The 13,052-nt window shown below is 38.1% G+C and overlaps 1 protein-coding gene across 1 annotated transcript in view; it reads right to left on the reverse strand.

Moving 5' to 3' along the window:
* Syt16 (synaptotagmin 16) overlaps window positions 1–13,052 on the reverse strand; it is a 120,193-nt gene that overhangs the window by 29,869 nt on the left and 77,272 nt on the right. The window contains exons 2-3 of the mRNA XM_027929801.2: window positions 6,243–6,455; window positions 1,222–1,475 (exon numbers count right to left, since the gene is read on the reverse strand). Of these exons, the coding sequence (XP_027785602.2) occupies window positions 1,222–1,475; window positions 6,243–6,455 (467 nt within the window). The remainder of the gene's footprint in view (window positions 1–1,221; window positions 1,476–6,242; window positions 6,456–13,052) is intronic.

The following is a 13,052-nucleotide window of genomic DNA, read 5'->3' on the forward strand; positions in this document are numbered from 1 at the left end:
TGAATACCTCTATAGCAAGCTTTTAATAAGCTGTACAAACCATACATCTGAGATACCACTCCTGGTCCTTGGCAGAAACGCCAACACAGAGGTACAGAGGCATGTGCACACACACCCTCGCACACCCCTCCTTACGTGCTCCCTACACTCCCCAGCATATCTGCAGTACGATTTTGGAACATGATTTTCTTTTGTGTTTCCTTGAGCATTCAGAGTGAGTATGTGTGTGTGTGTGTTTCTGTACTAATAAGAGATTCATCCTGAATCTCAGGATTCTCAGACTGAAACTAATAAAATCCATTCACCCTCCTCTTCCTCTATCTTCACAGCTTCATGTTTTATATACTTATACGACCTATTTCATCAAAATCAATTCCATATTAGGTACTAAAAACTACTATTTAATACCTTCCAGTGTCATGGAATTAGGATTGGAGGGGATCTAGCTAATGAAGAATGACTGGTAATGTATGAAAGATAAAACAATGTTTGTAAAATTCTTCTTACTAGGGTGTACTAACTGGCATTTCAATAAATGGCAGCTATTCCCATCATCCCCTCTGGTCATATCTCTAGATGGTTAGGCATATTAGGGACCAGATTTAATTGAAAAAGAAATTCAGAAGAAGCATCTTTCATCAGAGATTTATTCAAAGGCTAGAGGGTCATTATAGACGACTGTCATCTCCTAGACCTCCAATTCAATTAAAAGCTAACGAATATACTAACACATGCAGCAAGACCCTCATCGTAATATCATGCATAATTTTATTTGGAGGCCTACTTCATTTTAGTGAAATTCTCAATTTCCATTTCAAATGATCACAACTAAAGATTTTGGATATGCAACCAGGAAGGAAATAAACCAACCTCTCCAAAGAACTAAAAGTTTTCTTTGTATAAAAATAAGTCCTGTAAGGGGTCATTTTATCACTATTCTTCTTCCTTTTTTATCTTGCATTCTTTTCTTTGCATTTGAAACAAATTTACTTGTGATTCTTTTATTCTTGTGCTCAGGGACTTTGGTTATCTAAAGAAAAATTTATTTTTAAAAAAATGGGTATTTTAGGTCTTTGTTTTTCAAGGCAAAGTTTTCTTTCTGGAAAAAACTTGGTGAAAGGAGAGTAAGGAGAAGAAAATGGAAGAAGAAAGAGATGGGGAGAGGAGCCCAAAAAATATACACTGATAGATAAAGCAAAGAATGGAAAACAAATAACTCACCTCTGGACTCCATACTGAGGAGCTGTCAGTAGCATAAGAATCTTCAAATCCCCGGTTATTAAAATCTGTTTCCATCTCCAAGCTGCCCTCTGTGGACTGACGACTGAGGCTTCGAACCCCACTGGTCTCTTGGTGAGAGGTGCCATGATGTCTGTTGTCTCCTCGCTCACTTGGGGACCGTGAGGTAACAGAGATGGCATGATCTTTGTAAGACAGGATCTCAGAATAACTCAGTTGGCTGGTTCTATCCAAATCTAAATTTTCAGAGAGAAAAGTATTTCAAATGCATTGTTTTCCATACCTAGAGAAATTAAGCCATTGCAACCACAATAATCAAGACCACAAAAACAATATGCACACCAGTAACATCTGCAGAAAAAATTCTACCTATGCAGTGGATAAATCTGATCCATATAATAAAAAAGACCATTAGGTCTTTCCATGAGGTTCAAGTAGGTTTGATACTTCCCAATAATATGAGTATCAAGAATGGGTATTTAGCTAGTTGCAGTTGCACCCACCTGTAATCCCAACTACTACTACAGGGGCTGAGCAGAAGGATCACATTCAAGGCCAGTCTAGGCAACCTAATGAGGCCCTGTCTCATAATAAAAATAAAAATGGCTGGGGGTATAGCTCAGTGGTAAAGTGCCCCTGTGTTCAATCCCTAGTAACACACACACACACACACACACACACACACACTCTCACATACACACATGCACACACAATGATATTTATATTAAAAGGATAAATTTAACACAAGCATTTTGTTGGGACTAAAAATCTTCAAGAATGGCTCCAGAAAGCAAAAATAGTAATCTAATGTGGAGATCATGTTAGATCATGGGGTCAAGATCATGGAGATCATGACTCTACCATTGTTCTTTCTCTCTCCCATATTCACTAGAGGTTTCTGTAGTTTTCTCAGGAGAAAGTTCTTTGCATGACCCGTAGAAAGAACACTGGCCTTGGATTCTGACAATCTGGATCTAAGTCCTGTCTCTGCCTTAAGAACTCGAACAACATTCAAACTCTCGGAACTTTTATTTCCTTATGTTTAAAAAAAAAAAAGATAAAACCCATCAGAGGGTCACTGTAGACACATGAAACTATCTGTCTGACAGCCAACAGGCCCTTTCTTATCTGACTGTCCCCAATGGGCTTCGTCTAACTCAGTTTCAACTGGGATCCTCAAACCCTCCTTCCTGTCCTTTCCTGCTTGTCCATACAAGGTCCCAACCAACTCCTGAACTATCCTGACTGCGTCAGACTCAGTGTTGTTCTGACCTTAGTGTCTCACTTTCCCTCTCCCCTCTCTCCTTCTCTCCTACACTCTCCCTGCACCTTCTCCAAGCCTTATTCATCCCATTCCTCACCCTCAACATCTAAGATGCCCTCAGATGGTAAAGAAAAACTGACAGTCTGCCTAAGTGACAGATTTTACCCTGGTTTACACACATGTACACACAGGTAGCTAAGATATCTTATCTCTTTGGTCTCTAGTCCCTTCCAGTAGTCCTGTTCCCAGGATGAGAACATATTAGAGATACAGACAGGACAGTGAGTGCGACATCAGAGTAGACTCACAGACTCAAATCTTACACCCACACTGCATAACAGCACTTGTTTCCCGTCTTAGCCTTACAACCTGAGGTGGAATAGAAGCTCCTTAAAGGTACAAAGCCATACACTTTACTGCATGGTCCTTATTAGGTTCTCATTAAGCCTTTGAATAACTCTGAAGTCTAGGCAGGAAACAAATATTTGAAGCAGCCAGATGTGTAGCAACATGGAAAGTCAGTGACAGAAAGGTATATGACTCATATATACTAAGAAACCAAACTTACAGGATATAATGTTGCCCTATGCAGACCACATAAAATTATCCTCAGACAGTGGTGGGCCTTAGGGTACAACCTCAGACTACTGATTTGGGTTTTTGCAAAACCATAGCAGGCCATTGAGAATTTTCCTTATCTGCCTAGTTATTCTTAATTGTTCAGTTCAGGCCCTTGGAAACATTTCCATAGGGCACTGCAAAAATGCTACATTCACACTTTCAGCTATTTGGCAAACACACTTTTAAAAGGTCACAAATAATGACATAGCAAGGGAAATTCCACATGCAAAAAAAAAAAAAAACCTACAACATAAAGCTCAGAATTTTCTTCTAAGTCTCTAATTAGCACACCCATTCCTCACATACATGAACAGTAAAATGTCATATTAAACAGTGGGTCATCTATCAATATGTGTAGCGCCCAGCAGGATATCAGCACAAAATCTAACTTTGCCAAGAAATTACTCCCATAAAATTGTCTCATGACTCTAACTCCTATAGTGATAATACCTAGATCGCTAATGAGAGAATTTTCAGCAGCTACATTAAAGCCTTGAAACATTATTCATAATTGAAAAAAAACACAGGAGAATTATATTAATGTCACAAACCATTTTCTATGGCAGACAAGCAAGAAATGAATTAGAAAACCAAATCTGGGCTCATGTCAAGTTGCAAGGAGGTGGAAAGGGAAATGTGATTCATCTTTCCATAAAGCAGACTTCCCTTCCTTGAAATTAAAAAGTAATTACATTGTTGTCAGAGAAATGTATCCTGGTTTCCTAGAAATTTTAGGACATAATTATGTCACACCAATTCTATTTGTTTGACCAGAATATTTTTCAACTTGTCTAGTTTATAACCCATTTTGATGGAATAAAACCCTATTTTGCAATTGCTTTCTCTGGTATGCCCATCATCATCCATGTGTGAAAACTCTGCTTACCATCTGTGGTGGTCAGGTCTATGTGCCATCTTAGCAAGGCAATAGGGGCCAATGGTTCAATCAAACACCAGTCCAAGTATTGATGGGAAGGAATTTTGTAGGTGTAATTAAATCAGGAGATCAGCCAGTTGAAAAACAGTAAGATAACTACAACATCATTTATAACTGGTCAGTTGAAAAACAGTAGGATATCTGCAACATCCCTGAAGCAGAAATTCTAAGAACTGCAGCTTCATCTCACCTGAGAGTCTGAGCCTCCCTTCTTGACAGCTTGCCCTTTGCATTTTGGAGCTATGTATTTCTGTCACCTAGCTAGCCCCCATAATCACATAAGCCAAGTCTTGGTAATAATTCTCTTGAAATATACACACCCACCCACACAGACACACGTGTATGCATATAGGGTGTATTTATTCCCACTGGTTTTATTTCTCTGGTTGGACCATGATTGATAACATCATCCCAATCAAAAATGAGATTCCAGGAATAAATGTGCTGAGTTTGATGAAACCAGAAAGATATTATCTAGCTTTTTATGAAACATTCTCAGAATTAAAAAAAAAAAACAGTAATTGGACTATTATCCTACAGCCCACCTTTCATGCCTAAAGTCCTCACACTCGGCCTCTGAATCAAACCACTTAGACCAAACCCATCTTGGCATAATCAGGAATGTACTGACAAGCCATGTGCAAAAACACTAAATCAGATGCAGAGAAAAAGAGAGAACTTGCCTGGAGTGTGGTGCTAATAACCTCACTACTGAGTCTAGAATGATCTCACTTAAGATGAAACATGAGACAATCTACCTAGTATATGGCTCACTCATGGTTCAGATTTTACTTGGAACTGAACCTATAATCTCACTGCCCAACACTTTTGAAAGCATTTTTTTTAGTGTGGAAATGTTTGTGTACAATTAAACCTGATCTTAGAAAACATGTTTATGGTAGAATAAAATGGCTAAATATATAGACAACAAGCAAAGAAAAAAAGCAAATTCTCTCTGGAACGCATGTTTTGTATTTTCATTTCTTATCATTGAAATAAATCCACTGATATACAAACGAACAAGAAAAAAAGTCAAGCAATAAAAACTACATTAATGTTTCCACGGCATTTGATGACCTAAACTTTGGTCTGCAGCTATGCCTATGAAAATCCTGCTGATTTTCCTCAAAATTTACAGGTAATTTATTCAGTGTGGTGGAATTTTTCCTTTCTCCAGTAGACAAAAATTTACTTTTTCTATCACTATCTTCAAAAAATGTTCACAACTACCAATTGAGACCAGAGACAGGTTTTTGCTAATTCCAGGAAGATAGGGGTTAGGTGGTTGTCACAACTCTCAGAACATTGGCCATGTGTGTAAATCAGAACCCAGACACTTGGGCTTCTGGGAAATGGAGCCATTAGCTTTAGAATTAAACAAGCGACTCCCAGGGAACCAACAGCTATTAACTTTCATTAGCTAACATTTGCCCTCTCCACAGAGAAAAAGGAATGCTCTGATGTAACAGAAGAGAAAGAGAAAAAATAAGGTGTGGCGGGGGGAGGGATGGTGAGGAAATGACAGAGGTCAGCAGCCATTCATATTGTGGTTTGGCCATATCAGGCCTATATTTATTAGCTTACCTTGAACTAAAAAGAATAGCGATGAAATGTCAGTCGGTATTTGTCAGTAAGTGAAACTACATGATAGGCAGCAAGTTTTTCCTGCTGAAAAATAACATGGTTCTATTTGTTACTTCTAGCTTTCCCTCCCCCACCTTGTTCGTTGCCTGTCCTGTCTTCACTGCCAAATCAAAATTTCTTCTCTTTCATCTTCTCTCAATTTCTATGATCTCCATTTTCTCCATCTAGTACGAAAATGAGGAAGGTGTACTATGACGTGCCCATTGGTTTCACTGACCACACGCCCAAAAAGAAAGAAAGAAAAGAACTCGAATCACTGAGACCAGACCAAGAAGGTGCATGCTGTGAAGGTCTCTCTAGATATTTACTAAATATACTTCCTGTCCCGGTGGGGCTCTGGGCATAAGAATATCAGAAAGATGCCTCACCTTTGCTCAGGGAAGCACTAAGAAATATCACCTTGTTCTTTTGGCTTCCTTTTCATTTTCTTTTCCTCTCTGGATTCTTAGACACAGAATATAATATTTAAATGACTCAAAAATATTATCATTGGCCATTGCTGGTCTAAATAAAGGAAAAACAGGATGCAAAGGATACCTTTGCAGGCAGACACTCGGGCGCCATCTTCTTCATGGGTAGGGAGCAAACGGCCACACTTGGGTTTCTGTTCCAATTCCTTAGGTTCTCCTTTCTCAGAAGCTCTTGAACGGAAACTCTGGGACCGGGACACAGAAATCTCAAATTGTTTGATCACGTCCTCATCACTGTCAGAAGATGTGGATGGCTCTTCATCATCCCCAATACTGTCAACTGGGAGCAAACAAGAGACATGAGTCTGTGTGGCCTCTGTGATCCAACAGAGAGAGAAACAGTCTGGGAACCTGGAGAAGAGTGTAGACAGCTAATGTGGATCAAGCAGATTCAAACTGCATAGGAAGGATCGGAAGCACTTCTGAAACAGAAAATTGAATCCGAAGGGATGAAACAGAGATGGCTAGAACCCAGGAGAAGCCACTGGGATACCTGTAGGCAACATCACGAGCCATGGGGTTGAGCCGGGCAGCCCTGCTGATTGGTTTTGTTGCTTACAGGTATCCACAGCTAGGAAGAGGACCTGTACAAGTGCATCTGCCTGATGTGCAGTGTTGTGGGAAATACATTCTTCATATTATCCCAGTTATTAAAACACACAGAGCCAAGTTCCACTTCAGAGAAGAGATACTTGCAACTAAAATTTTCCAATAGCTTCTAAGTTTTGAAAAGAGAATCATTGTGTCTATTTTAACTCATTTATACTATCCATGTTCTAAATCTTTCTCAGCATCAACAACCCAACCCAATTTCAGATTTTTTTTAAATTTTAATTTGTTATATATGACAGTAGGATACATTACAATTCTTTGAATTTTTAAGAAATAAATTTCAATGGATATACTTGAGATTCACATGATGCAGAATACATATAGAGAGTAAAATGGTGTGATATTGAAGTGAATTAACATATCATCTCACATAGACACTTTTTGTGTGTGACAGAGGAGTTAAAAATCTACTTATTTAACAAAAATCTCTAATACAGCTTTGTTAACTAGAGTATTTGTGGTGTACATCAGATCTACAGACTGTGTATTCTTACACATCTGCTACTTTGAATCCTTTGATCTACATCTCCCCATTCCTGCCCCGCCCTATCCTTGGGAACCATTGTTTAATTCTCAGTTTCTTTGAATTTGACTTTTTTTTTTAAAAAAAAAGGTTTCATATATAATAAAAAAGGTTTCATATATACTGAGTCTAGAATGATCTCACTTAAGATGAAACATGAGACAATCTACCTAGTATATGGCTCACTCGTGGTTCAGATTTTACTTGGAATTGGATCTATAATCCCACTGCTCAACACTTTTGAAAGCACTTTTTTTAGTGTGGAAATGTTTGTGTACAATTAAACTTGATCTTAGAAAACATGTTTATGGTATAATAAAATGACTAAATATATAGACAACAAGCAAAGAAAAAAAACAAACCCTCTCTGGAATACATGTTTCATATTTTCATTTCTTATCATTAAAATAAATCTATTCATTTCTTATCATTGAAATAAATCCACTGATGTAAAAACAAAAAAGAAAAAAAGTCAAGCAATAAAAACTACATTAATGTTGCCATGGCATTTGATGACCTAAAATTTAGTCTGCAGCTATGCCTATGAAAATCTTGCTGATTTTTAAAAATTTACAGGTAATTTATTCAGTGTGGTGGAATTTTTCCTTTCTCCAGTAGAGAAAAATTTACCTTTTCTATCACTATCTTCAAAAAAGTTCACAACTACCAATTGTGACCAGAGACAAGTTTTAGCTAATTCCAGGAAGATAGGGGTTAGGTGGTTGTCACAACTCTCAGAAAAGCAGCTATGTTAGCTAATGAAAAAATGCTTTCAAATGCTTTTACATATATATAAGATTTTTCGATACTTTTCTTTCTGTTCCTGGCTTATTGGCTTAGCATGATGTCTTCTGCATCCATTCATGTTGTAACAAATGGCAGGATCTTGTTTTTAAGGCTGAATAATATTCTGTGTGTATGTGTGTGTGTGTGTGTGTGTGTGTGTGTGTGTGTGTGTGTGTGTACAGGTATATACATATGTGTGTGTGTGTGTACAGGTGTATACATATATATATACATACATGCCATATGTATTTGTGTATATATATTTAATTTATTCATTCCACCCACCTATAGACCCAGGCCGTTTCCATATCTTGGCTACCATGGATAATGTTCAATGAACATGGCAATGCAGATATCCTTACAAGATGGTAATTTTGTCTCTTCTGGGAAGCTCTCAGAAGAGGGACTGTTAGGTCATATGGTAGTTCTGGTTTTAACTTCTTTAATAATCTGCCCACTGTTTTCCCCAGTGGCTGCACCAATCTATATCCCCAACAACAGTGTATTCGGATTTCTTTTTCTTGTCATTTTTTCCTTTTGATCCTGGCCATGCTAATGAAATGCCTTTTGAATTATTTGTACACTTCACCTACATTGGCACTCTTGCCTCTTGCAGATGTCCTTTACCTTAACTTTGATGTTCCCTCTGCCTCCCCCAGATGGCTCCTTCACATTCCAGTCTTAGCTTGACTGTCACTCCATCCTAGAGGCTTCCTGGCCATCCTCCCTCAACTAGTTCTCCTCATAACAGTACTTCCTTGAAAATAAAAGCTATTATCTGTTTTGTTAACTGATGTCTCCCCATTATATAAAACAATACCTGCTGCAGAGTAAGTGCTTAGTAAACACTTGTTAAATATTAAATAAATGGGTGAGCCGGGTGCTGTGGCACACGCCTGTAATCCCAATGGCAGGGGAGGCTGAGATAGGATGATCATGAGTTAAAGCCAGCCTCAGCAAAAGCGAGGTGCTAAGCAACTCACTGAGATCCTGTCTCTAAATAAAATACAAAATAGGGCTGAGGATGTGGCTCAGTGGCCGAGTGCCCCTAAGTTCAATACGTAGTAGTAGTAGTAGTAGTAGTAGTAGTGGTAATAATAATAGTGAAAACCCAGTTTTGTCCCAAGCCTGAGCACCCACCTTGCAATTAACATGCTGTCCCCTATGCCTGGGATACTTTTCTCTGGGCTTCCATCCAGACTGGTTAAGAACATAACTTGACACATCAGCCTAGATATCAGCCTAGATTGACTTCTTTCCAGAATATCCTTCCTTAATCCCTTAAATCAAGTTCAGGGCTCCTTCCATGTGCTGTAAAATATTTCTCTCTTCTCCATTGCAAATGATCCCTCCCCACTATAGGAACATTATTTATCTAACTTCTAATTGCCCCACCATCCTGAGTACACCATGAAGATAAGGGGACACATCAAAGATTCCCCCATGCATGCAGGCCACTATCTCTGTACCAGGCACACAGCAGATTGCTCGTTAAGTATTTGCTGACTGTGAACAGAAAACTATAGATAATGAAGAATAATTTTAACCCCTTCCTTGCATCTAAAAGTCACATAGTGATTCCAGAGAAGACTATGGTTGTTAATTTGCAGATCAGTCATAAGGAACACTTCCAAATCAGAAACTAAGAAGAAATAAAACATCATATTTTTTAGTGAGAAAAACTACTTTTAAACACCAGCCTGGTCAAAACATTTATTCTGCCTTGGTTAAGAGTTGAGATTCCTAAAGTTCTTTGGAAGAATAGTAATAATAACAAACATTTACTGAATGATCTTATATGCCCAGGACTAAGTGCTATGTACATATTTAATCCACACAAAATCTATATTATTATTATTTCCATTTTTCAAGTAAGAAAATTTAGGGGGAGAGGAATCCACAAGGAGCTGAAGATCATACTGCCAAAAACTGGTAGAAACAAGAATTGAATCAAAGTAGCCTATCTCCAGAGCTCACTAAGCTGAAAAACCAGAGGTCATCATCAGAACTCTCACACTGCATACTCATTTTAAATAGCTTCTGTGGCTAAGTCCTTTAACCTCTTTGGGCCCATTTCCTTATTTATGGATCACTCCCCAGATCTTTTTTAGCACCAAATTCTCTGACTTCAAAGTTTCTGCCTCATAGGATCAATATTCAGAGTTAAGCATCTGGTCTACGATTATGAAAACCTAGCTTTTTCATCTCAGTTTTATTGCCTTTGTCCATCACCATGGTAGGACCTGAAAAACTAAGTGTCAAAAGGAACTATCCAGTCAGAATGGCAATTATCAAGAATACAAGTAACAATAAATGTTGGCAAGAATGTAGGAGAAAAAAGGTACATTGCTAGTGGGACTGCAAATTGTTACAACCACTATGGAAAGCAGTATGGATATTCCTCATAAAACTTGGAATGGAACCACCATTTGACCCAGTTATACCACTCCTTGGTTTATATCCAAAGAACTTAAAATCAGCATACTACAGTGATGTAGCCACATCAATGTTTACAACAGCTCAATTCACAATAGCTAAACTATGGAACCAACCTAGGTGCCCTTACATAGATGAATGGATAAAGAAAATGTGATATATATACACAATGGAATATTGCTCAGCCATAAAGAAGAGTGAAATTATAACATTTACCAGGAGATGGATGAAACTGGAGAATATTGTGCTAAGTGAAATAAGCCAGTCCCCCAAAAACCAAAGGGATCTCAAGTCCCACTAAACAACAGATTAAATAGATCCCTCAAGAAAACAAAGCTGAATCCCAAATCTCTCAGCCCTGCCATCACCCACACAAAGACATGGGTTTATTCCAGGGGTAGCTCAGCCACTGTCTCCTAGAGCCCCAGCACCTATAGAAGAAGCATCATCACAGACACTGGGACAAGCGAGGAAGAAAATCTGTATTACTAACAACAACTTCATTAGCCCAAGAGAAAAAGCTGTAAAAACATGAAAAAGCAAGGGATATATTTGATTCTCTGTTTTACTCTTTAGGTTTTGGGAAGTTTGTTGATATTATTTCATTGAAAAGTTTGGGCATTCCTTTGGTTTCTATCTCTGAGCCTTCATCTATCCAAATGAATCTTAAATTTGGTCTTTTCATGTTATCCCATATTTCTTGGAAGTTCTATTCATGCTTTCTTAACATATTACTCAATGTATATACCAGGTATCTTCTTGGGACTTTGCATATACAATCCCATTTAATCATCATGGCCACCCACAAAGTAAGGACTATTATTATCCCCATTGTATAGAGAGGAAAGAGAGAATGGGTGAGTACTTTCCATAAGGGAAACAAAGTTAGGAAAGTAACAAAGCTTGGACTTGATCATTGAATGTATAGCCTTAACCACTACATCTATCACCAGATCTCATTACACCAGGAAACCGAGCCACCTCTAGTTTAATTTTCCTGATGAGGTGAGAAGGAGCTTTGCCACTTACCCTGAAATCTTCTAGGAGGCTGCTTCCTTTGTAATGGATCAAAGAAGAAAAGAACAGTGGAGAGCAATCAGTGCATGTGGTGTGAATGTATATGGCCAGGCTGCAGGATAACTGGCCTGTTGCTCCTCATGAGATTATATATACAGTGCTATTCTAAGCCTCACTGCCCAAGAACCTCAGAGAATTCTCCAGTCTAAAAAAGGAATCTGTAACCTCTTCCAAATGCCACTGAGCAGCAACAGTAGCAGCATTATAGTTAATAAAAGCAATCTCTTGTATGGCATTTATCATGTGCTAGGAATTGTTGTAGAACTTAATGTATGTTCATTTATTTATTGCACACAAAAAACCATTGAAATAAGTACTGCTAGTAGACCCATCCTAAGGATGGAAAAACAAAGGCACAGTGAGGTTAATAATTTGCTATAGTCATAATAGTTCATAAGTTGTGGACCAGGATGCAGCCCAAGCCATCTTACTCTAAAATCCTTGCTTCTTCGAGACAAAACTTCTTAAACCATAAACAAAACTGATAAATTGTGTTTTATCACTAAGAAAATAAAGTCTCATAGGTTGGGTTGGAAAGAATTTTCATGAGTATCTATTCCTTAATTTTCACAGAGAAACAAAAGCCTAAAAAGTGTTTTTCCCACAGTCATACCAAGCCAAGACCAATTCCAGAGCTCCGGTGTTTCAAGTTGATGGTGTTGCCATATAATTTTCCAGCCTTTCTTCCTAATGGTTTTGAGTCTTTTTTTTTTTTTTTTTCAAATTCAATTTTTGGCTCTTATCTATTTGAATCTGTTATAATGCAACTGTGTCAACAACTAAATAGCTGATCTACATTTCATTTGGCTTAAGCTTCAAAAAATTACAAAGTCTCATTTAAATTGTGGCACTTGTTTCAAGATCAGATAGTATTTTCTGGCGTACCATGTGCACATCAAGTTCAGATTCCTTTCAAGCTAAATACCTGGGAAGTACAGTGGCAGTTTCTATTAAAATCTTCACTCCTCTAGCAATTAGCTTACTAATAGAACAGGAAAAAAAACTGCACAATTGTCATGGAAGTGAATATGTTGGGAAGTTAAAACGTTCATTTCACTCAATCACAGAATTCAGACAAATCTTAGGTATCATCTAAACATCTACCATTAAAGAGAAGTCAGACTTCTGCATTCATTTCAATACATGGCCACCTAGTTTCATCCCTTTATTCACATGCTATCAAGGTGCTACTGTGAGCTTCTTGCAGGGCAAGTAACTCATGAATTGACAGGCAGAGAGCAATTTGACAATGATCCACCAGTACTAAGTCCTCACTGCAATGGAAAGAGAAGGTCCCTCTCTCTAATTTGCATGAATTATTTTCTAGTTTATGAAGCAGCAGAGGAAATTCTACCTTCATCTTCCATGTGTAAGAGACAAGAAGGAAGGACCTAGTACAACAGCAACTGTATTTTGGATGCGGCACCAGTCAAGTCTAGAGTG

This window comes from Marmota flaviventris, chromosome 2 (assembly GCF_047511675.1).
Source record: "Marmota flaviventris isolate mMarFla1 chromosome 2, mMarFla1.hap1, whole genome shotgun sequence".
In the NCBI taxonomy this organism is placed as follows: domain Eukaryota; kingdom Metazoa; phylum Chordata; class Mammalia; order Rodentia; family Sciuridae; genus Marmota; species Marmota flaviventris.